This window comes from Cimex lectularius, unplaced genomic scaffold (assembly GCF_000648675.2).
Source record: "Cimex lectularius strain Harlan isolate CLEC.00 unplaced genomic scaffold, Clec_2.1 scaffold171, whole genome shotgun sequence".
Lineage (NCBI taxonomy): Eukaryota > Metazoa > Arthropoda > Insecta > Hemiptera > Cimicidae > Cimex > Cimex lectularius.
In genome coordinates, this window is record NW_019392711.1 from 865,175 (window position 1) to 892,312 (window position 27,138).

Consider the following 27,138-nt stretch of genomic DNA (forward strand, 5'->3'; position numbering starts at 1 on the left):
AATAAATCAACAAATCATTATTTACCACATTAACAAAGAAACAGGAATTTCATCCACAAGTTTATAGATATTAAAATGCACTGACAGGCAAAAAATTCCACCCCACTTGAGAACTTGATTTGTATATATATTTTTATATAAATAAAAGTTTTAGGTTTTTTAACGTTTAATAATCGAGTCGAAAAAAGTTTTAAAAAAGTGAGGTGCTATGGAAAATGAAAAGTGAAAAAAAGACGGATAGATAAAATTTGTTTAAATTTTGTTTTAGAATTTGAATTAACATTTCAATATCGCGTATTCCCTCCGCCTGTCTTAATTACATCTCAATCACGCCTCAGCATACATTCTACCAGTCGGGAAATGTCTCTTTGTTGGAGGTTATCCTATTCTTCGCGCAGAGAACTCTTAAGATCGTGGAATGTATCAGGAAGTGACGGACCTGCTCTTATTCGTCTCTTGAGGCTATCCCATAAAAGTTCGATGGGGTTAAAGTCTGGAGAATGGGCTGGCCGGGCTATGATCCTGTTATGCTGTTGAAGGTACTTTTATACTATGCGAGGGTCATGTGGACGGGCTTTATCATGCATTAGAATAGGATTGTCGCTGATTTCATCGAGGATCCTCTTACGGGGCAAAAAGCCATCAGCCCATACTGATTTGATCTTCGTCGAGCAATTCATTCAGAAATTTGGACACCTCGAGCTTCCTGGAGCTGATGAATTGTTTGAACAACACTAAGGTGCCGCTTTCGGAAAATTCTGTTACCCTAGGGCCCAGAAACGGGTCTTCCCTGGTAGGACACAGTTTCTCAAAAACGTCTAGCGGCGTGTCGCAGTGATTCGTAGAGATCCCCGATGGCAATAGCCGCAAACCTGATGGAACATCATCAATACGTGCCACACCACGCGCAACATCCTCAGGCACTAAGTGGCATTTTTAAAGTCAAAAATTGAAATTAAGAAAACAAAGATAAAACCTGAACAGTTTATTGTTTCAGAATCAAAATGAGTTAGAATATATNCGGGAAAAAAGGGCCAGAGGCGACGGTGGGAATCGAACCCACGACCTCGGCGTGAGAGTCTCTCATGCTAACCACTCGGCTACCGCGGCCCCCGAATAAACATTTTAAATTCCGTAAACTGACACGACAAAACCTAAACAGACGGTATGGTCTACTGCACAGACTCATAGGACGACAGTCTAAACTATCGACAAAAAACAAACTTACAATTTACAAAACATTACTACAACCGATTTGGACGTACGGGATAGAACTGTGGGGAACCGCTAAACCTTCCAATATCCACGCCTCCAATCCTTTCAATCTAAAGTCCTCAGATCCATTGTAAATGCTCCTTATTATGCCTCAAATACTACCCTCCACAACGACCTTCAAATTCCTTATATCCAAAAATTTATTCCCCAAAAATTTACCAATTTTCACAAATAACTTTCCCACCATCCAAATAGTCTTGCCCAAGCCCTGTCCGATAGAACCCATCCCTACAACCCCATAAGGCGTCTTAAGAGGAAATGGCCCCGCGACCTCCTTTCCGAGTGAACTGAAAAAAAACAAAAACAAAGTGAAGAGGGAGGATAGCACTGACTATTTTCTCCCCTCAATGTAAATAGTTGTACATATATATAGTTGTTCATGTATCCGCAAATTACATGTTGTAAATAATAATTGCAGATTGTAATAAAAAAAAATAATAATAATTAAAAAAAAAAATCCGTAAAAAGCAATCATTGAAAAATACTTTATCCTTGTTCTGGAGTGTACAGTGTGCTTACCTGTAATTGGTATTCCAAATTTAAAATATAGCATAAACAAACATTTATTTATATAAAAACAATGAGACAAATTAAAGGCAGAATTGTCTTTTATTGAGAAAATGAAAAAAAAATCAATTGGGTGGAACTTTTTGCCTGTCAGTGTGCCTGTAAATAAATCCAATGCATAATTCGTTCTGCCAGTTGAAAGTAAAAAAAAAGTTATTGTTAGGCAATTTACTTTATATGTAAGAGAAATTTCAATAAATAAAAAAGAATCTAAACAGAGTTTACAGGCATTCTTTTGAAAGGATTTTTTTATTATTAATGAAAACTTTTTCACATTGGTGAAAATAATTGTTTTATTGGTTTTTACTATTTGTACTCAATAGACGAAGACAACAAAAATATAATATTCGTAATTTTTTTGGTATTTCTGTTTTCGGAGTCGTATGGATATATGCAAATAGAGGCTAATCATATGCAAATGTTATAAATGTTAAAATAACAGAAAAAGAAAGTAGCAATTAAAAACTGGTGTGGCTAGAAAATGTTTATATAAATTTGTCAAAAAATAGAAGTATTATCAATGTTCAAAGAAATAAAAAATAAGGTGACAATTGACATATAACTAACAAAAATATCAGAATAAATAGGTAAATAATAATATCAAATAATAAATACGAATGTAGTAAACATGTATATATTAAAAATATTTTTTAAATTTTTTTATGAAGCGTAATGAATTGGATGAAGAATATAAAAAATTCCTTGTAACAGCAAATAACATAACACTAGAGTTAAATTGAAACAGCATGTTTGTTGTAAATTTAAGTTTTTTTTTTCTTGCCACAACCATGTTAAGTTTTAAACTTGTTTTTGTACAGTATTTAAGTTTGAAATTTCTGAAAAGAAGGAACTGGCATAATTATATGTAAATAAAGAAACTTTTTACGAAAATTGTTTGTAGGTGTCTTCGCCTATTGAACAAAATAAATATTAATATAAAAAATAAATTACAGAACAACCTATTGAAAATAGTAATAACAATTTCAATTAATTACATTTTTTATCTAAAATCATGGTTGACATAAAAAGTTAGAGTCACGAGTGGGATTCGTACCCACGACCTTAGGCTGAGCTATCGTGATTTCACGTGGCGAATTGAGCCAAAGGTCGTGGGTTCGAATCCCGCTCGTGACACTAACTTTTTCAACTCAACCAAGACTTTACATAAAAAGTGTAATTAATTGAAATTATTAAATATGACAATTGTGACCGCTAATCATGTATGAATTAATATAGTAGTAACAATATTATCGATTTAAGATAAGTTTTAGTTATAGTTTTATTCCAAAAAATTAATTTTATTCCAAATGTTCGTTGTGATGTCAGGTTTGTAACTATGCTGGACTCTCAATTTATATTGATAGCGCAGTGTACTGAAAACGCATGTTGTCCAATGTTTAAATGTATTTTTCTTAGGTATTCTTATTTTGGAGAAGCACGGTGAATAGATGACATCCAGATGGATTATGTCTGATACGGGGAACTGCCAACAGCGCGTATTCTGGTTTTCCGTCATACCGCTTCCCATGAACGGAAAATTACGCTTCCCTTTGGGTAAAATAAAAAAAAGAATGAAAAGCATATGGGTTAAGCAGTAATTACGAGACCGTTATAATTTATCCCACATACATTTACAGCATCAAATCCGTTTAGTCACCAGACTAGCATAATTAGTTAAACATACATTACCACATTGGAATCAGTTACGCCCATTTCAAAAAAGGTCTACTCGTCGTCGAGAATCAATAAGCCCCCAAGAAAGATTATCCTGGCACCGTACAAATTTTGAGTTTACGGTGCACATAAAGTGGTGTGATAGTATTAGTGTGTCACTTGCTCAAGGTTCAGAAATTGACATTAAATTCTGTTAAATGCTATTAAAAAATTGCTAATTAAAGAACTGAGGTGGCCGACCAATTAGAGCGTTCAATTCATGTAATTGTTATGTTTATAATCTCGAGAAAAATCGTTGTTCCTAATTGGACAAGGGAGAAAGTCAAGCAATTACCAAGTCGTTGGCTAGAAATTGGCAATTTGATTCCAAGTATATTAAAACTCGTAAGTTTTGGTTATAACAATATTCCACGTTTAATATTAACCACTTAACCACCCAACACTTTTTAGGTTGTAGCCACATTCTATGTTTTTATTATACAACACTTGGCCTAATTCCTTCTCCTATGAGCTTAGGAATGATAAACCTTATTTCAGTTATTTCCGATCATTTAGACTAGGACATCGTCGCACATCCTCTCTGGTTTTGGTCCGTCAGACGCATTTCGTCATTTCGCCATCTTCAGTTGTTGATCTACTATTGAGACAAGTGTCCAGCTAAGGGGGGTCCCAGTAGTTCAAGAGGTACTGAACTCAACGTCACTCCTCAATATGGTATCAGTTAGTATTTTCTGTAGTAGTATTTTCCGAGTAAAAAGTAGAATTAGTATTTTCTCATTTGCCACGGTAGCGGTTCTGGGTTCGAATCCCGGAGCAGGCAGTGGAATCTCAATTTCAATGATATGTAAATTACATAATGCAGGTAATTTTAATGTTATTTTAATTATTATTTTACATTATTGTAACGTTGTAATTCGTAAATTGATCATTAGCTATGTAATTGTTTTTAATGCATTGTAATACGACAACAGGAAGAAATGCAAAGTAGTTTTGACAACAAGAATTACATTGCCCAACTTCTTTTTAATAGTTAAATTTAAACAGTTTTAACTTATTATAAATTATGAAAAAATTTGAATGTAATAGGTAAATATTATATGACGCTGTATCTAGAATAACCAAAATGAAAAGTATTAGTTACATAATACTATTTGTATGAATTTTTAATTGGGATTTACTTTACAAAAGAGAAGTTTACAAAAGAGAGAGAGAGAGAGAGTGAGCAGAGCGAGGAGAAAAGGGGAGAGAAAAAACAGAGAGAGGGAGCAAGGAGAAAAGAGATAGGAAGAAAAGAGGAGAAGAGAGAGTGAGAAAAAATAGAGAAGAAAGAAAACAGAGAGAGGGAGAAAAGTGGAAAGAGATAGGAAGAAAAGAGGAGAGAGAACAAAGGATGGAAAAAAGGAGGCAGAAAATAAGTTATGGCGAGAGGGGAAGAAGAGAGAAATGATATAGAAAGTAGAGAAAGAGGAAAGAGAGAGAGAGAGAGAGAGAGAGAGAGAGAGAGAGAGAGAGAGAGAGAGGGAGAGAGCGAAGGAACAAGAGGAGAGAGAAAACAAAGAGAGGGAGAAAAGAGGAAAGAGATAGAGCAAAAAGAAGAGAGAGAGAGAGAGAGAGAGAGAGAGAGAGAGAGAGAGAGAGAGAGCGAAGGAACAAGAGGAGAGAGAAAACAAAGAGAGGGAGAAAAGAGGAAAGAGTTAGGAAGAAAAGAGGAAAGGGAGGAGGAAGGAGGGAAAAGGGAGAGAGAAAACAGAGAGGGAGAAAGAGAGAGAGAAAAGAGGAAAGATATAAAAATAGAGAAAGAGAGAGAACGACTGATTGATTGTCAGTAAAAGATCGTTTTTATTTTATATTACACAAGTAGATGTATGTATGCTACGTTGTACTTTCTGACTAAACGAAAACTTTTAGAACTTGCTATCAACAATATCAAGATTCTGTTCAAACATTAAATGCTTATTTTCATAGAATACAAGTACACTTGGTTTAAACTATGTTATTTTGATGTAAAAGAACAGACTCTACGCCAGCGATAAATTTAATCCATCTTGAGTTATTTAAACAAACGGTTAAAAAATACACCAATTTAAGATAACAGGCCTAGAAAATTAAAATCGTTACTGAGATAAACTGTTTAATTTTTAAGGGTCCTGTTTGGCCTTTGAAAACAGGGGGGTTCTTTTTTATTATAGAGCGTAAAAGATTTCGTTGAAATTGAATTGTTTCCTCATTGACGCAGTCCTTCCTTCCCAAATGGTATTAGCGTTCCTTGTTTTAAGTACTTTTTTATTTTCATTACTACCTCATCTCCCGCATAAAGTTTCTGTTGTCGCAGGTACCTGACATATTATTAAATTCCTTCTTTCAAAAAAAAAAAAAAAAAAAAAGACTAAAGAAAAAATGTACACATTATATAAATAAATTCACTAATTCCGTGGTCCGCATGACCAATTAATACATTACAATTAATTAAGGTTTTTAGTTGAGATAAAAAAGTCAATGGCACGAGCGGGATTCGAACCCACGATCTTCGGCTTGATTAACCAAATTCCCATCTCAAATTCAAAAGGTGCGATTGAGATGGGAAGTTGGTGTCCGAGTGGATCGAGGTCACGATAGCTCAAGTGGTCGAGTAGCGGCATATCAAGCCGAAGATCGTGGGTTCAAATCCAGCTCGTGCCATTGACTTTTTTATCCCAACTAAAAACCTTAATTAATTGTAATATATAAATAAAGTAGGTTTTAGAAAATATTCACTCAATCGCAGACATTTTCAGTTTAAATCGCAATTAGCATAGCCATATTTTAAACACGTGTTCTTAGGGTCATGTAAAAAACCTCCTGCATTCAAAAATTACCTATAGAGCGGTCCTACAGATTAAAATTATATACATGTATGTAAAACGGTTGATACTGTTTTTCCCTCCATCCTTCAGTAACACGGCTGGTAACACGAAGCCTGCAACTGGGGTTGTTGAGTATTACACGTATTTAGTTTAGTACGTCTAAGAGTAGGTAGATAAAGTGTTTGTCACATGTAAATAAAAACTATAAAAATCGATTAACCGACCCATCAGCCTTTTGCCCATTATTGGCAAAATACCGGGAAAGCTCCTGTTGATCCGCTTGTCCAAGAAATTCCAACTGACACAATTCCTCATTGCCAATTCGGCTTTAGGAGTTTCCACTCGACTGTCCGACAAAAAACATCGCATAGTAAACGTTATTTCCACTTCCCTAGAGCTAAAGCAATATTGTCATGGTGTGTTCTTGGATATCCCAAGCCTTTGACCGGGTATGGTCTGGACTGTTATGGAAGCTCAAGAACATCCTACCAAGAACCTATTACCGTATCCTATTACAACAAACTATTACTTCCAAGTATCTCTCAAAACTTGATAATCTCATATCCGCCCTATTCTAGCAGTTGCCCCACAGGGCGGCGTCTTCGGTTCACTCCTCTACTCAATTTATACTTCTGCCCTACCTACAGCACCTAACATACTCACACCGTTGCCGATAATATCGCCATCCTATCTCATCAAACCTGACTCCGAAAGTGAATCGAGGTTAATGAAACAAAATCAATGTACATGTTGGGATGAAGAGCGGATCATAATTGACCCCCAAACTTCCGCACCCGTTTCAAGAGGTATACAATTAATTTTTTTTCTCTTTGAAATAGGTAGCAATACTGTATTATACTTAAGAGGTTTTGGGAAAAACGAAAGGGGAGATTGATAATACTTTAAAGTAAAAATTAAAGATTTACAATTTATTTATACTGAGCAAAAAAATTAAAAAAATTTCCATAATTATCCACAATAATTCATAATCAAACCTACAAACCTACTGGCCAGGGTTGTACAAAAAAAAGTACTTGGTGGGATGACGACTCGCTTCTCCAAGCAATCGAAATAAGCGGTGTTGAGCTGGAGGTTCCTGCTGGGTTCCACGCCGACGAACGTGCGTGTAGAGCCGGATGACGATACATTTGACGTAGTCCGTAAGGTCAATATCCAAAAATCGATATTAGGTTCGATAATCGATTCGGTAAACGGTGCGTCTTGTGCTGACCCAAGCTAGCGAGAGACTAATTTACTCCCGTGCAAAGGCCGAAAATACCGGCGTTATCGCTTCCCAAAGTAAAAACAATAGGGCCCTCAGCGATTTAAACAGGGCCTCCCGAGGCGAACTTTGGTCAGCCAAAAATAACAAAAAAATGAAGCTTTTTGGGGGTCAACAGTACATAACATTCATCCCAAACAAGACAATGTTGCCACTAGTATGCCTCAGCAATGTTCCCTATCGTGAACCATGCTCGTTACCTAGTGCTTTACCTGGACAAACGACTGACATCCAACCCCCATACACGATTTAAGCGCAAGACAGTAACATATGAATGCTAAACCCCGCTGACATACGGACATGAACTCTGCGGGACTGCTAAGCGTTCTAACCATAACCGAATCCAATCCCTCCAATCTAAAATCCTCAGAACAATGGTCAAGCCCCCTTCGAAGTTTCAAATCACACTATCCATACCGACCTAAATGTTCCTCTTGCTACTCATCTAGCCCGATCCCACTATAACAGGTTCCACTCCAAGCTATCCCATCATCCAACCACTCTGGTCAAAAAATGACTTCCACCACATCACTTAATAATCCTCACAGAGGAGTGAAACTTCGGTGGCTGCGCGATATCTCTACTTGACATCGTTCCCCTAGGATGGAGCACATCCCACTCATCATGTTGATGTTGCAACGGCTCAACTAGATGGTTCCTTTTCACATTTTCATTCTATTATTAATACTATTTGTTTTAATTTTTGCATGGAATGAACAGAATTGTAAAAAAAATGTATTTAAAAGTGAGTGAGAGTGTAAGCTGGTTTGGATTTGGAAACTGATGTTGGTGGTTGAAATAACCTAGCTGTTGATAACCCCTGGAGGGGAGGGTGAATCTCAAAGCCTTAATTTATTAGTTATTTAATAAATGCACAAAAATCTGGAATTTCCGAAGGGCTGAGATATGTGGTTCAGCTTGGAACACGTATGTTGGTATGTACATGCAAAATTGAGCTTATATAAATCAGTAATCCGAAATACCTTATAAAGGATTTCTCTTGAAAAAAGGACACAAATCAATTTCAAATTAAGGCATATTCTTATTTGTTTAGTGGTTACTTCATATTTATAAGGATTTTTACAAAGTAATACAAATTGGGTAGCGGTGCGGATTTTGGCAAACTATTTTCATCGTATCGAGTTTTTTGAGTTTGGATGATAAAGTTATATTTAAGAGGAAAGTATGTTTTGGAAAGCTCCGATCAAAGTTGCATAGTTATATAGTTATATCAAACTTTCATAAAATTAATCGTAATTAATAAAGAGTCATTTGTTTTGAACGGCTCCTCACATAGCAAATCACGTTTGAAGGACACAAGTTTCCTATACCAAATTCCATTGATAATAAATAAATAGTTACTAATTATCCAGGGTTGATCGTTCTTCTTCGGATCAATAAACGGTCGTATACACTCAAAACTGTCATGGTTTTTAACGGCTTTTTAACTTTTGCATAAAAGAAATGATTATAGTTAGCAAGCTTTCTCATTAATACTGACGTTGAATGGTGAGCGTTAGTTTCTCGGTCCATCATAGAATGAATCGCCTTGGGATTGCCTTTGTAATTGTAATTGTAAACCGTAATGACAGTCAGCCAAGGTGGTCTCACACAGGAACCTACCACGAACTACTGCCACTACAACTTAATGTTAGGAACTTGTCTGAGCTGTTTTTCCCTCATTAGTGGTTGTTCTTGTGGCAGGTACATATCAATTTTGAAGCGATTTTTGTAGGTTTTATAAATGTAATAAAAATATGAGTGGGATGTTTTACCTGGTTAAAAGGATTTGGTTGATGAAACGAAAACAAAAACATTTTTTTAAAAACATAAATTTAACCCATTTATGTTTTAGTGGTCAATTAACCAAGTTACTTCTTTCAATTAATAAATATTAAAAAGTCAGTATGGAGAGCTGGTGTCCGAGAAGATCGAAGTCGCGATAGCTCAAGTGGTAGAACAGCGGCGTATTCAGCCGAAGGTTGTGGGTTCGAATCTCTCTCGGGCCACTGACTTTTTTATATCAACTAAAAACCTTAACTATTGCTTTAGAAAAAATTAAAATTCATACAACTAAAAACTGCATAAATGAAAAAGGCTTTTTTATCTCAAGCAAGACCTTACAAAAAAAGAATAATTAATTTAAAGATTTTAAAATGTTTTTCAACGGCTTTATCTGAGATTCGAGCAAAGAAATTATTAGATGAAGCAGTTTCTTTTGGCCACATACTTTGCAAGCCTCGTCCAATGTTCTTAGCAATTGTGTGAATACAGATGTCAACTGCGTATAGGAAAATCGTTACATTGTGGAAGAGAATTGGAACGATGAATCGCAAGTCGGATAAATAGATTCAAGGCTTTGATTTGACAAAAATTGTAAGAAAATTGCGCATTCCTGTAGACGCGAGGCCTTTGGACTGTGCATTGTACGGAGAAAGTCGCTGGTCTGAACTAAACACACGAAGGCGCACGTTCAAGTTGTTTCCAAGTGTGAGAGCTTTGATTACACCCTATATTAGAGGAGTCTGTGCGAACACGGATGACAAAAGTCGTACATATTCCGTTCCAATGTCAGACCAGTCCAACTTCAAGGAATAACCCAGTGAAATTTTGTGTCTCGGAGTCATGTAATCATTTATTGTTTTTGATGCGATTCATTTGAAATTCTTTCTCTGTTTTATTTGACCGATTACCAAATTTTGGCAGTGGAATACAAAAATCATAAAACTGCTAATCAACCTTTTGCTTTGACTTCTGCGAGTTGTGTCTGTTTAAATTAACCCAGTAGTGCTCGGCGTGTCCTTCACGTCACGTAGTGTTTACGTTTGTGTACAGGCCATTTCCAATACAAATCGAGTGGGGTGGTTCGGCCAAACTAGCATCCCTTATTCTTGGAACATGTCTCTACAAATTCCAATATTTTTCCCACTTTTTTTCTTTGCATAGTGCCTTTTCTTTCCAAACTGAAATCACCCCATTTTTTACAATGGATATCGATACAGAGCAAGTAATTTGTAATTAGGTTTTTGAAATTTTTTACTTTAATCCTTTGCACATAGCAATTTACATTTTTTCGTTTTTTAGACAAAGACTCAATTATTAAACGTTAAAAAACGTGAAACTTTCATTAATATATAAACACATATACAAATCAAGTTATATTACAATTGGGTGGAAATTTTGCCTGTCAATGTATTGAACAATGCAATGTGCCGTGAATTAAGCGCTTATTAATTTTCTAATTTACAAATTCATAAATTATTGTGGTAGGGTAGAACAACAGAGTTAATAAATATACTTTTTTTGGAACAGTGGGAATATTTTGCCCATCTTTGCAGCTTCTGAGAACACAAAACTTTGTTATCGTCGATTAAATATTTGTTGGAAATTAAATTTTCGATACGCTATATAAATTATGATTTTTTAAATTAATTTCCGATTTATTGCCGAAGGGATTTTAGTCTTTTGGTATTAATAAATGACATTAATAAATATTGAGAGATCCTTGACAGGTTATTTGCCGTCCGAAACTGCCTGAATTGAGAAAATTTGGTTACAACTGACGTGGTTTAGTACGAAAGGGATTAAATCTCTATTTTGAGGCTGACGTGAAATAAAAAAATTCTTTAATTTTATTCTGTGAATTAAGCCTTTATCATTTTCTAATTTTCAAAACTAATAAATTATTGTCGTGTGGTAGAACACTGGAGAGAGTAACTATAATATTTTTGAGAAGAGTGGGAATGTTTTGGCCATATAAAATACTAAAAATCCATTTAACCGTAATTAATCGCTTATAATTTTCAAACTAATGAATTATTGTGGTATGGCAGAAATTTAAATAGTAAATGTAATATTTTTCTGAACATCAGGCGAATTTCGCCCATATTTGTAGCGGCTGAGAACACAAAGCATTCTGGTCGTCGATTAAATATTTGTTAGAAATTAAACTTTGGATGCGCTTTATAAAATATACTTTTTAAAATTAATTTCCGATTTATTGCCGGAGTTATTTTCCGCTTTGTAATGGTATTAATAAATGTAGAGTGTCCTTGACAGGTGATTTGCCGTTTGATATTACCTGGATTGATAAAATTTGGTTACAACTGATGTGGTTTAGTACGAACGGGATTAAATCTATGTTGAGGCTGACGTGAAATTAAAAAAATTCTTTTGTTGACAAGTATCAATTTTTGATAAGAAAAACGGCGCCGCGATTATACAGTTCGTGCACATCAAGATGTTGTGATGGTTTAGTATCCGGTCGCGCCGTTAACAATGGGCATGTTTGGTCATATTAAATATTAACAAATCCTACCAACCTTGAATTAACCTTTTATAACTTTCAAATTTCCAAAGTAATAAACGTCGATTAAATATTGTCGTATGGTAGAACAATACAGATAATAACTATAATATTTTTGGGAAGAGTAAGGATGTTTTTGCCATATAAAATACTAAAAATCCATTTAACCGTGAATTAATCGCTTATAATTTTTGAATTTATTTATTATTATTAAATATAATATTTTCTCGAACAGCGGTCTTATTTGGTCCATATTTGCAGCGTCTGAGAACAAAACTTTGTGATCGTCGATTAAATATTTATTTGAAATTAAACTTTCCATACACTATATAAAATATAATTTTTAAAATTAATTTCCGATTTATTGCCGGAGGTGTTTTAGCCTTGTGCAATGGTATTGATAAATGATGAGAGATCCTTGACAGGTGATTTGCCGTTCAATATTACCGGGATTGAGAAAATTTGGTTAAAACTGAATGGGATTAAATCTATTTTGAGGCTGACGTTAAAAGTATGAAATTCTCTTAAGGACAAGTATCAATTTTTGCTAAGAAACACGGCGCCACGATTATACAGGTCTCTCATATTAAGATGTGATGGTTTAATATCCGCTCGCGCGGTAACAGTAGGCATATTTTGGCCATATAAAATATTAACAAATCCAATGAACCGTGAATTAAACCTTAATAATTTTCTAATTTCCAAAACTAATAAATTATTGTCATGTGGTAGAACAATACAGATAATAACAAATAATATTTTTGAGAAAAGTGGGGATATTTTGCCCCTTTAAAATATGAACAAATTCACTGAAGCGTGAATTAAACCTTTATAATTTTTTAATTTCCAAAACTAATAAATTATTTTGCTGTAGTAGAACAGTATAGATAATAAATATGGTATTTTTCCGAACACATTTTGCCCATATTTGCAGCGTCTGAGAACACTAAACTTTGTTGTCGTCGATAACATATATGTTGGAAATTAAACTTTGGATACATTATATAATTTATCTGAAACCTACATCACACCCGACCGCATCTCACGATATCTGAATAACTATATAATTTATAATTTTTTAAACTCATTCCCAATTTATTGCCTGAGGGATTTGTTGGAAATTAACCTTAGGATAGACTATATCATTTATAATTTTTTAATTAATTTCCGACTTATTACCGAAGGGATTTTAGCCTTTTGTAAAGGTGTTAATAAATGTTGACAGATTATTTACCGTTCGATACTGCCTGGATTGGGAAAAATTGGTTAAAAACTGACGTGGTTTAGTACGAAAGGGATTACATCTACGTTTTGAGGCTGAAGTGAAATAATAAAATTCTCTTGCCGACAAGTATCAATTTTTCTAAATTTACGTCACACCAGACCGCATGTCACGATCTCCAGTTACTTCCCATCTCAACCCCACCTTTTGAATTTTCCCTCCTTTTTTATCTCAACTTAAAACCTTAATTAATTGAATGTTATTAATTGGTCAAGCGGACTACGAAAAATAGTGAATTTAATGAATTAAAATTAAGTATACTTCACTAAAGCTCTCCGTCGCCATTTCATTTGTCGCCGAGAATCCAATCTGATTACTTGACATTTGAAAAATGGCAAAAAGGAGGGAAAATTCAAAAGGTGGGGTTGAGATTGGAAGTTAGTGCCCGAGGGGATCGAAGTCAAGATAGCTCCAGTGGTAGAGTAGCGGCCTATCAAGCCGAAGGTCGAATCCCTCTCGTGACACTGACTTTTTTTTATCTCAACTTAAAACCTTAATTAATTGAATGTTATTAATTGGTCAAGCGGACCACGAAAAAATAGTGTGTACATATAATATTTTTTCCGAACACATTTTGCCTATATTTGCAGCGTCTGAGAACACAACACGTTGTTGTCGTCGATTAAATTTTTGTTGGAAATTAAACTTTGTATTCACTATGTAAATTATAATTAAACTGACGTGGTTTATTCCGAAAGGATTTAAATCTCCGTTTTGAGGCTGACGTGAAACAGTAAAATTCTCTTGCCGACAAGTATTAATTTTGGCTTAGAAAAACGGGGCCGCGATTATACAGTTGGTACATATCATGATGTTGTGATGGTTTATTATCTGGTCGCACCGTAACAGTAGACACATTTTGGCCATATAACATATTAAAAAATTAAATTAACCGTGAATTAAATCTTTATATTTTCTAATTTCTGAAACTAATAAATTATTGTCGGGTGGTATAACAGATAATAACATGTGTGGTGTTTAGTGACCGTTAATTAATGATTATTTGCAGATTGTGAGATGCGGGCTGGTGTGACGTAGGTTTAGAAAAGCATTTTCTTTATCGTGCCAACGTTTCGATCTTTATTGCACTATGAAGAAAATGTTTTTCTAAACCTACGTCACACCAGACTGCATCTCACGATCTCCAAATAATGACAGATAATAACAATAATATTTTTGAGAACAGTAGGGATGTTTGTCCGTATAAAATACAAAAAATTCATTTAAGCGTGAATTAATCGCTTATAATTTTCTAATGTTCAAACTAATAAATTATTGTGGTGTGGCAGGAAAATATAGATAATAAATACAATATTTTTCCTAAGACATTTTGCCCATATTGGCAGCGTCTGAGAACACAAAACTTTGTTGTCGTCGATTAAATATTTGTTGGAAATTAAACTTTGTATACACTATGTAAATTATAATTAAACTGACGTGGTTTATTACGAAATGGATTAAATATCAGTTTTGAGGCTGACGTGAAACAATAAAATCCTCTTGCCGACAAGTATTAATTTTTGCTAAGAAAAACGGCGCCGCGATTATACAGTTGGTACACATCAAGATGTTGTGATGGTTTAGTATCCGGTCGCGCCGTTAACATTGGGCATATTTTGGCCATAGAAAATATGTGTTTATGGTCTGTGACAAAGCAAGCTCACTTTGAAAGGTGCTGTTTTTCATTCAGATTCATTGTCTATTTCCCCGATTCCAAGCCAGTTCCCCACACATATGTGCAAAACAATCAATCAGTTTAAAGCGTATCTGATATCTCCTCCCATATCTGGCCAATAGTTTTTTATTGTTCTTTACGTTTATCATCAAAAGTATCAAAAGAAAAATATCGAGAAAAAAGTTAAAATAAAGCAAAGACATTTTTTCTGCCTCCTTGTAATTAATAGACTTTTCAATCGTATTTACAGCTCAAATATCTTGGCATGTAACTGCGAATTCAAGTAGCTGCTCTTCTTTTTGAAAATGAAACCATTCATTTAGTACCTGAATTTCCCGAGATATGATCGATTGGAAGTTTGTAAATTGGACAGCACCAAATGAGAATCTTAGGATAGATCTCGGTACAGGAAGGCCCCTCTTGTTTGCGGACGAGACAAAGGGAATAAGTTGGAGGAGTTCCGCTCACAGGTTCTATTGTAAATTCTTCTTTGAAAAGAGATTGTATAGGAGATGTGATATTTGATAGGTACAAGACTTATACGCACTCCGTGCCCCGCATCGGGATCGAAAGGGCGAGGCCGGACCGTGATCCGACTCCCAAAAACCACACCGACCAGCCGGCGGAACGAAGTGGTTTAACAAAATTATTAAATGATAAGAAAAAAATCCGTTGATGGATTTATTGGCCAAGTTCATTCTATTAAAATTTGTATCTTGTCCATACTTAGTTCAATGATATTTAGTTAAAATTTTGGGTAGAAACAATATAAATTTAAAATATACAAACATATCCACATACATACACGCGTCCACGTATGTACGGGTGAGCATGAAATACGAGTTAAAGAATTAATATGAAACACATTTTTACTTTTTTTAAATTTAATTTAACATGAAATGTACATAATAATTTAAGATTTAACTTGTCGGCAAACTTGATCGTAGAATATAGAACGAGGAAAATTAAAAATAGGAAGATGAGGAAAATTATTAGAAGAAAGCAATATGTATACACTTTTTTTGTAAAAAAAAAACCATGTTCCCTGTTTAAAAAGCCCTAATTTGTTTGACCCTCAATCATAATGCATTAATTTTTAGAAACTGTCAAAAGCAATATTTTAATTTATTAAAATATTTATTTTTACTTCATTTATTTTTACCTACAACTGTACATCTGTTATATACAACCAGCAGATTGCATTTCATATTATGTTTGCGGCATTATGGGCGTTATGGAAAAAGCTACCCATTGGCATCTGGATTAATAAAATGATATTAATCATTCAAGAGGTCTCTTATACATATTCTTTTCGTAAAACGTAAAAAAGGGCAAAGTAATTAGTCTTAAAATTTTGGATTGAAAATGTTGTCATTTGTGAATATTGGAACATTTGGCCAATCCATAAGCTTGGCACCCGAACATCCCAATAGTATTGAATTATGTATATGTCGAAAATTTTGACTTTACTGGTAATTTTGATTGTCAGTTAAGTAGGTAAAAAAGCATTTTAAATCGTTTGTTGAATGTTTTTTTTTATCGTGTGTGCGGATTCCATGATAGTCTTCTATCAAATGTAAAAAAGCCCTAAGTAGTTAACTTTGTCGGATTGAGGGACAAGTTCATTGTATAAGTGTATACTAGGACGTCTCACGGCGGAGAAGAATGACCGTTGTGAATTTGAGAAGTTAAACATTATTTTCCAAAGATTTGTGTGCATATCAGAAGTAAAAATTAAAAAAAGGAGCGAGTATTGACCCTTGTGGCACACCTCTTCCTCTTCCGAAGTCTCCGATCCCTACTGCAAAAAATCTCTCCTTAAGGTATGATTGTATAATCAGATAATAGGCTTGGTGTAAAAAATAATTGTAATTTGTATAATAATTTCTCATGCCATACTTCATCGAAGGACTGAGAAACATCCAGAAACACTCTAGTCGCGTACAGTTTCTGCTCGAGTAAGTAAAAGTAATGAAAATAACCCGGTGAAGTTGATGAGTAGTGGAATGATGCGCTCGAAAGTCAAATTGCTGCTAACGCACATAATTTAACGATTATTTTTTTCATTGAAAAAGACTCATAAAGTAGCGTTTCAACAAAATTTGCATCTCACGTATCATAATATAACAATTTCCAACCTAAATTTTAAAGATATTTTATAAATTTCTGGTAGTTTTGCTAGACGCGCTTCACACCTTTATTGAAATTCTCATCAATTTCCGTTTCGATATGAGGCCTAGAAATGGTATCCTCAAAACAGTAACAAATTAGTGAAATTGTACAGGTGATGACCCTACCTACGGCGATTCTCATGAAAAATCCAAGGTGAGTATAACTGGGGATGGGAAGAAGTTATCAACCAACCGTATAATACTCTTAAAATCGCAGTTAACCAACACAAGTACCCACAACTGCCTTCACCTAATTATCACAAAAAGTGCCAACGAACTATTTAGACTGGGTCTTTCCAAATAATCACAAAAATAAACAGAGGACGAATAAATAAAATTAGAAACTAATAACAATGATTACTGACAACGAAAGGTAGTTATTTTTATTTATTCATTTTTGCTCGTGTAAGCAAAATAGGTAAGTCAGACGTAAGGGATTTCACTGTTCGGACGATAGAGTATCACAGCTTAAAAGAAGGATGAGGTGGAGTATTTTTTGTTAAATGATTTAAAAGTGTGCTTGCCAACGGCATCAATGATTGATCAATAGATGATTTGTTAACACCTTCGAAGTTTGGAGAAGTCCTTTGAGCACTAGTTCCCAACTGCTTCGAGATACGATGCTGCCAGGCCATGAATGGGTGGTCAAACTTTTCAATTCCTACAAAGCCATCAGTCTATCGTCAAGTGAATATCAATGTTCGATAGACATTAAATCAGACACCACCTTGAAATCTTCTTTGGGGTCTGATACCCTCATTTTTAGCTCAGTCAGAAAAAAATTCCAACCGTTCGTTGAAAAAAGCAAAACGTGTTCTTTTTCCATTTGCAACAACTTACCTATGTTGAATGAATCCGGATTATCTATCCATTACAGTCATCAAAACTAAATCCAGAAGAAGCCTAGGTGCTGAATCCGACATCCGTCTCCCATCAAAAATTAAACCGAACACATCAAAATGGTGCAGGCTAAAACAACCTAATCCTAACATCCCATTAATTCATTAATAATTAATGTTTAAATTATTACTTGTGAATTTGCTCGAATTTTGTCTCTCTATTGATTTCTTTTCTGTCCAACTTGATTTTTGTGTACTGGTTTTTGTAAAAAAATTTAAGTATGTCAATGTGGTGAATTTCATGGTGATATCCCCCTCCATCATATAATTAGGAATGGATTGGCTAATTTGAAAAAACTAAGAAAAAAATCGTTTAAAAAAAATGTTTTAGAATATTTATACCGAATAAAAAGCCGTTTTAATTTAACAATGTTTAAAGGATTAATGTTTCCTACCAGGTTTCAATATTTGGTTTTTAAAAGTAAAATAAGGTAAGTCCTGTCAAACAGGAGGGCTTAACGTCAAACTACTCATATGTGTCGGAAAAAAAGGGTCAGAAGCACTTCTCGATTTTCAGATTACCCTCGGATAAAAGAGAAGGGTTATTCGGAATTCGAACCCAAAACCGCTAACGTGGCATACCAGTCGGACACCCTAATCTCTCGGTCGCACGGTTCCCCTATTTTCTGTATTTAGAATATACTTTTATTTTTCCGGCCATGTGAGTGTTTAGGCTATTATGTACATTATTATGTATGTCTCAAGGAAAGTTTTCGTAATTAGTGACTTATGAAGGTGATTCGTATGTAATTACCTTCTATAGGCAAAAAAAAATGATATACATATAATTCACATGTCTCAAAATAGTTCAAAATTGTGCACGAGATTTTATACTTCAATATTAGCATTATTATCTAACAGACTTTGAAGTAAATAGTGATCTAATAGGAAGATCGGAATGGAATGACGGAATTATATAATTTTTTTCCTAGTTAAAAGAATAATGGCAGCCGTCATAATATCAAGTTAAAGTTATAAGAAATAAGAATTAACTTTTTTTAAAATATTAGATTAGGGTAAATTGACAAATCGCCATCCCAGAAAGAAACGAATTAACATTTCGTTTTTTCTGTTTGACCGAACAGTCCCAAAAATTAAACAAACCGGTGATGTATTTATGAAAGGAAAAGTTCTCAAATTATCGCTAGAACGTGCTGAACAGATGTGCAGGGCTAATCAAGCAATAATTCCGGATCGCGGCAACACGATGGACGTTTGTCAACCGTTCCACATGGGGACCATTGACAATAGGGCAATCAGCAATAACCAACCCAGCGAGTATAACCGTACCAAAATCATAAGTGACGACCAAATCACAAGTCAGCATATTGCTAATGCCCTCGCGTCTAGAGTTAGAGTTGTGACTGACATAGTTATACTATACAAAATTAGATCATTTATAAGTACTAATCCAATTAATTTTTATTTTTTGTTAATTTAAGCTTTTTGGTTGAGATGAAAAGTTAGTGTCACGAGCAGGATTCAAACCCACGACCTTCTGCATCGTGGGTTCGAATCCCGCTCGTGACTCTAATTTTTCATCTCCACCAAAACCTTAAATTAAAAGAAAAGAATAATTAATTGAAATAATATATTATAATGTACTCATGCGTTCGTAACGATTCTGTAATGAAAATCTCCGCTCGTGACACTAATTTTTCATATTAATTAAAAACCTTACGTGAAAAAAAAAGAATAATTAATTGAAATAATTTATACAGTCAATTATGACCACTAAGCAAATATGGATTAATTCATAAGTATTAAATTGATCCAATGAATTGGGTACGTTGATCCGACCCAGGTGTATAAATCTGAACCGCCTTAGGGTTTTTTTTTTTTTAAATAAAATAACAGCAAATATTTTCATCCAATCGCCTAACAGTTTATTTATAGTTGTTATATATTTTTATTGCATCCGTCTAAGTTTACTTTTATTTCACTAGAATACCCTTTTTCGTTTATTGTTCCTGTGCGTGTCAAGATCGCAAATTTGTATACATTTGCATGCTTGATTCGTAACATCGCCCCAGTTTCGGAAACGAGCTATGCTAAGTTCCATTTTATTACGGATTGTAGGAGTAAATATCCCCGGCCGTCGGCGAAATAAAATGGACTGCACGGAGTCCTTAAAACAGGGTAAATTCAATTTTATTTTATTTTAATTTGTATAACGGTCGACCAAAACCGAGTTTAACCAAAACGATTTTGGCCACTTCAATGAAAAACATTTACAAAATCCATTAAACCCCTGTCCCATATTTTCTCGAATCCCATCCACTGATACGATTGTTTTACGAGACAGCCGAAATTCCAGCCTCCCATCGTATTTACTTCTTTCCAAAACAAATGTTATGTAATTTTCATACTTTTTTCAAATCAATGTCCATAGAATTATACAAATTTCACCTTTTATAGATACCTCATGCTATTTAATTAAATTTAAATGCACGAAACCTTCTAATTGCTTACTTTCGATAAAATTAAATATAAAAAAATGGCACAAAAATAGCAAAGAATAAATAACCTGAAGCGTTGAACAAACAACAAACTACAAATTATCGCAAAAAACATATTTTCAAAACATTCGTGGCATCGATAAAAGAAACGTCCGAAGTGTATTGGGATCTATTGAAAAATATTAGAAAAACTTTCTCGCAATATAAGACGACACTCAGCAGTTATACATTATTTGTAATAAATAAAACTAACAAAGACCTTCCCACGGTGTTTTTATTGAATAAAACTCCTCTTAGGGACGGAAGACAATAAATTGTAAATCCGGCCAGTTTTTATTATTACTACGTTAATTAAAACTTTTTGCCGTTTATGTAATTTTGTTAATGTGAAGTTTTGGAATCGTTTTGACAGGATATTGTCTCGGGCTTGATGATAATAATTATCATCGTTTTAGACGGCTTAGATGTAAAATGGAGCAATAAAACTTTTAACGATGCTATTTAGTTAACGGTTGATTGCTGAGAATGGCCGCATCCAGAAATTTATTACTGTTATAAGCTGTTATCTCTTATTATGTCAACATAAAATTATGTGGTTTTTGGAAGATTTTGGTTCGGAACGTTTTAGTTGGCTATTTATGTTTTTTATATCTTCTCCGTCTTTTGGAGGTATTTTATTCATACTAATGTTCTACAAACCTAATAGAATTAAGAAAAGTAAAATGATAAACACACTTTTTTCACATTAAAAAGGATTATTGTAATAGATAAAAAGAGAAAATGAAAGGACATTTTCTTTAAAATATTGGTCTTTAAATCATATTTTCGTGAGAGACGATCTTCGTAAATCTAAACTGTAATCATCAAATATAACTATAACAACAACAAAATAACGTTCCGAAAATACTCACTCCTTCAATTAAAAACGGGCTAGTCCAAAGATCAGTATAAACGTGACTGTGCTCATTGCCTGCCCTAGGTCAACTCACTAACGACTTAATAAATATAATCATTTACTGATGATCACATTTTAATTTAATTAAAATTAATTCTAACGTAGAAATGTGTGGTGGTTAGTGACTGTTAACCGATAATTATTCAGAAATCTGAGTTGCTGTCTTGTGTCGCATCTAATGATTTCTGAATAATTAATTCTAACATCCGAAATTGAGGTTAACGTTGAATCAACGAAATTAAGAATTAAGGGATGTAGGCTTTTTATCGAATAATAATAAAAGTTTATTTGTAATTGCAATTAATTAAGGTTTTTAGTTGAGATAAAAAGTCAATGGCACGAGCGGGATTCGAACCCACGATCTTCGGCTAGATACGCCGCTGCTCTACCACTTGAGCTATCGTGACCTCGATCCACTCGGACACTACTTCCCATCTCAACCCCACCTTTTTGAGTTTTCCCTCCTTTTTGCCATTTTTCAATGCAATTTTTCGAATCCCGCTCGTGCCATTGACTTTTTTATCTTAACTAAAAACCTTAATTAATTACAATATATTAATTGGTCAAGCGGACCACAAAATTAGTGAATTTATTTGTAATATAGATATCAAATGCAATTGGTGATTATTTCACCATCCTCACGACTTTACGAATTATAATTAATTCGCCGTCTTATTTGCTCAAATGAACTTTGTGAATATAATTATTTGGAATCGTTAGATACAGTCTGGAGTGGCGTAGGTTTTAAAAATACTTTTTCTTTATCGTGCTACGTTTCGATCTTTATTGAGATCATCTTCAGGGATGAAAGTGTTTGTTTCCTGTGTAGATGTGTCATTATTGTGTGTCGTGTTGAGAGTTCCAGTGTTTGGGAATATATTATTTTACAGCCTTTTTCATGTAGATTGCAATAAAAATATAGCAAAATCTATTAAAGTTTATAAATAACCAAAAAACGTGAAAAACCCTATTTTTTTTGGTAAACTAGGTCATAAAACGTTTTTTCTTAAAACCAATAATATGAAATTGCGTTTTAGCACCTCTAGTGACCCGTATATTTAAATTTTTCTTTGAATTTAAAATTATTGATTTTTTGACTTCTACAGTTTTTGTTGTTGTTATCGCTATATCTTATTGAATAGCTATAAGCATATTAACTTCAAACAGACTATTTGAAAAAAGAAGATGGTAGCTTTTTAACGATGTATGTACCATAAAAATATATAAAACATTTCTACAAGAAAATACTCAAAATAGGAAAATTATTTGTCAAAAATTAACCTTTTTAACTGAAGAAATTTTTTTTAAAATTATTTAAATAGAATTTTTAATTTTTTGAAATAGAAATAATAGTCCGATTTTAATGTCGAATAGAGTTATAAAAAGGAACTTGACAATTCCTTTAAAAATAATTATCAACCGTAAAAATCGGTCTCTTAGGTTTTGAGAAAAACGATGTTAGAAAATGTCACTAGAAATGTCAGTCACACAGAAGGGTCGTCGAAATTATCAGTCAAAAAATGAATTGACACTAATTTCCTCTATATTTCCGGTATCTAAGGGTTTATTACTTTAATATCAAGATAGGTTAAATCAAAGTTTTAACCATTTTCCGGCCTACTGTGCTAAAAATATTCAAAAAAGCAATACTTTTTTATTTAACTTTTTTAAATCGTACCAAATTAGAATATTCTGCGTCGTGGAATGTAGTTTTTATGTTAACAATGTTCTTTTTATGTTAACAACAATACAAGAAATAATATTTTTTAATCTATATATAACGATTTATGCTCATTTAATCAAATTTACTTTATACTCATAATTTTTATTAACATTTTGATTTATACAATAAAATTACATAATATATTATTATGTTAATTTGTTATTTTAAATTAAGAATATTAGACCTCTCCTACACATTCTCAACAAAATTCAAATTCATTTATTTTGAAACAGGAGGGACCAAATATAATTTTGGTTGAAGGAATTTAGTTATTTATTTATATTGTACAATTAAAATATTAATAAAAATTATAATTATAAAGTAAATTTAATTAAATGAGCACAAAAATTTTTGTTTTCTGTGAATTAGGATTTAGGCTTTAAGAAGCAGTTTAAAAAAATTGTTTATGACCTAGTTTACAAAAAAACTGGTTTTTTGATATGTTTTAGTTATTGGTAAACTTTAATAGTTTTTACTGTATTTTTAGTGCAATGTACATAAAAAATTTTGTAAAATGATGTATTTGAGCAATGAAAACGGCGAAATAAAAATATTAAAAAATGGAAAATTTCAACATTCCAATTTTTGGGCGAAACCAGAGCCAATTCAAAAGGATTGGCCGATACGTGTTCAATATTTTTTAGTGTAGAATCACCATAAAAAGTTTGGTCTAAATCCCTGACACAATAACCTGGTCGTCCCTTGTCAAACAAAATTGACACGATAGTGGAGGAAATAGCTGAAAGCTGAAGAGAACGATTCTTAAATCCGGCGGCATGCCTACACGCTCTTTGTATGGAGCCAAGGCTGACACGCTTCTATTGTGTAGGACACATCGAGCTACCTTTCTCTGTATAAGGGGCACCTACGGCGGGTTTTGGCCCTAGAGCAGGTGCCCGTGTGTCAACCGCGTAGGGCCAATCCTCAGTCGGGAAATTATATTTTTTTCTCTTTGTAAAAGTAGTGATAGGCCTTCTCAACTATTGTATTCGGTTGGTATAGAAGTTAAGGTAATTTTATTGTCACTTTCACCGGAATAAAAGAAACACGTCAGCGCATTTATTTATAAGAATTTCGAAGAAGAAGAGTTTTCTAAAATAATAACTTACATTGGATCATTGTATTTAAAAGTGTGTAGAAGCGTATTGGATTACTACAACCCTAGGAATTCTTTTGGAATATTTTAATATAATTATTATTTTGCCAGATCTTTAAAATATTTACTTTTTTCTTTAAATTATTCGCTGTAGGTGGCGAGATTAGGGTTGAATAAATTATAATATATCATACATTTTTTCCAGTTTCGTCTTGAATAAGAATGTTCAATATTTCCCTATGTAATAAAACCATCCTGTAATTCCTTTACGGATTATTTATTACGCAGACTGGAATATAAAGAAAATTTTTTTTCACTAGAATATATTAATTCATTGATTTTCTTTTATTCTGCTTTCAGGTTATGTCAAGTCAAGGAGGTGTGTCATCCAACCAACAAAAACGGCCCATTGTCGTCGTCTACCCGACAGGTAATTATCCTCGTTCTACAAAATAGCTGTATTTTCTAAAAAATTAACGTCGTTTCATATAAAATTACAACACAGGCTACGTTTTTTTATTATAAATATGCTTTATTTTGTTAATCACGATATTTTCAATAATTGTTCAAGGCATGACGTTTGTTATCAACAATTGTAAATTAGTTGAATTGGTAGGGTGGAGAGAAATTTTATTCGAACTTGTGTACACGAGTTGAAGGAAATCTCGCGGAAATCCTTTCGTGTCAAGGTAGGTAAGTCCTGACGTCGAGGAAGGCTAATCCGGTTTCAACTTTAACCGGCCTTGTAATTAAAGTTGCTTCCACTCCCATATTAAAAGACTTTTAACAAGAAACATCTCTTTGGAGAATGTTTTGTTCGCGATGAGATATATTCTAGAGGGATTGGAACCGGAGTTCCTGTTATAAAGTACACCTCTGTCCTTGACTGGGCTTTAAAGGGGGTAGATTCGAGGAAAATGGGTTAGAAACCGCAGGCCTCATGTCAAGTTTAAGTCCTACGAGCGGTTTGGTTAGCCCTGCAAGAAAAACCATTACCGCCAACACCAAACTCGCCGATAGAGAGGAAACACTTAAACGTTGTTAGAGGGTTAACGACAAAAAATCCTTTATGAAACCAATTTAAATTTTTATCAGTGGAAAACATATTTTACGATCATTAATAATTAATTGGGATTGCCATTAGAATATTCTCACAATTTTGCATTTTAAACTTTTAATTTCGTTTGCCTGCCCTCGTACACACCCGCGGACTGGAAAGCCCAATGAGGCGGGACTACATGGCATTAGTTCTAACAGCAGTCAGTTATCAGTAAAATATGGAATATCCTTGAAAAATATTCTAACTATAAAAATACTTAACCCTATTTACAATATGGCACCGGGTTCAGAAGTGAAAAAATGAAGTAATGGAAGTATTCTAATATAAGTCACAAAAAGTGCACATTTAATAGTACTGTAGGTGTCCAATCATGATTTGAAGCCTAATTTGTACTTTAATAGCGTTGATGATTTGACAAGGAGCAAGAAATTCAGTTTGCAGTGGGAGATGGTGCAGAAAGCATTTGAGAACAATCAGTATAGCTGACTTCATTTGGTAAAAATTGCTTCCAGAGTAAGGAAACGCTACTTTTCTGATGAAGTAGCGTCAAGTAAATCCATGTTTTAAAGGAGGAATGACTGCAGGCTCCTTTGCTATTAGAAAAACACGCTACTTTTTATATCTTGAATTGATTATTATTTTATAATTAATTAATCTTTGTATAAGGCATTGGTTGAGATAAAAAGTCAGCGCCACAGCGGGATTCTAACTCACGGACCTCGGCTAAATATGCCGCTGCTCTACGACTTGAGCTATCGTGACTTCTTCAAGTGGAAAAACTCAAATGGTAGAGCAGCGGCGTATTTAGCCGAAGGTCGTGAGTTCGAATCCCGCTCGTGGCGCTGACTTTTTTTAATCTCCCCCTGGGTCCCTGGGCATTTGGGGCATAGTAGCATTAAAAAGGTTGACATGTTGGCCAAAGAGGGAACCAACATGGACTCTCTAGATCCTGAAAACCCTACAGTTTTCCCCCTACATCTTGCTACAAAAAATTGTACATCTCAAAATGGATGCTTAATGGGTCCAAAACCTGGTGAAAGGATACCACAAACAAGAGGAAATTGTAATGTTGGATATATTGTTAGACTGCGAACACATCCACGAAAGATCTTGGAGCGAAAAGAAAATTGTGATGGGAACTGAAGAAATTTGATTGTATGCGATTTTTTTTCGAACGAAAAAAATATCTACACATGTTTGAATTCACATTTACGTTAATGGAATGAACCTCAAAAACCTACTCGGGTGGACGCATGTGCACTGATCATGCGCTAACCTTTCACGGACCCATTTTTGTTAACATGTTTTTGGGGTGGGTAGGAATCGTGCCAAATTTTTGCGTAGGCATAGAATTGAATTAGAAGAAAATCAAAACCCTTTCATGGTGTGGGTATGTCGGTGAAAAATACATCCATGTTTCAATGTTTTGCTCTTGAAGCACGAGTTTCGTTGACCTAAAATTAAAGAAAATTAATTCTAAAGTACAGTTGCTTCGTAGCAAGGCGCTTGAAGTAAAATACAGCATGACAGATCGGTCGTGCAGGTTTAGCATAGCGAAGCGCCATATTGGCGATTACTCCACATTGGTTACATATTTTACGGTCATGACTGTATCCAGACCATATATCCATGTAAAAAAAAAGTCATTATTGGGATAGAGCATGCGCGTTTAGTGCCCATGCGTCCGTAATAACAGAGCCCAACTGTACGGCTCCTGGCATGGACCAGTTAAATTAATTGTTTCCTGCCTCGACAACAACTCGGCTGCAAAAAGGTGCGCAGGGCTGCTTCTTGCACTGGATTCCTTCATCACCAGAAAGGTATAAAAAACAAGGCAATATTTTGATAGCGTGGATATATTACTGGATAAC

The 27,138-nt window shown here is 34.1% G+C and overlaps 1 protein-coding gene across 3 annotated transcripts in view; it reads left to right on the forward strand.

The window, feature by feature from the left end:
• Positions 1-27,138, forward strand: part of LOC106667468 — a 170,139-nt gene that overhangs the window by 112,110 nt on the left and 30,891 nt on the right. For all 3 annotated transcript variants that reach the window (XM_024226366.1, XM_024226365.1, XM_024226364.1), the window contains exon 3: positions 24,568-24,637. In XM_024226366.1, the coding sequence (XP_024082134.1) occupies positions 24,571-24,637 (67 nt within the window). In that variant the 5' untranslated portion in view covers positions 24,568-24,570. The remainder of the gene's footprint in view (positions 1-24,567; positions 24,638-27,138) is intronic.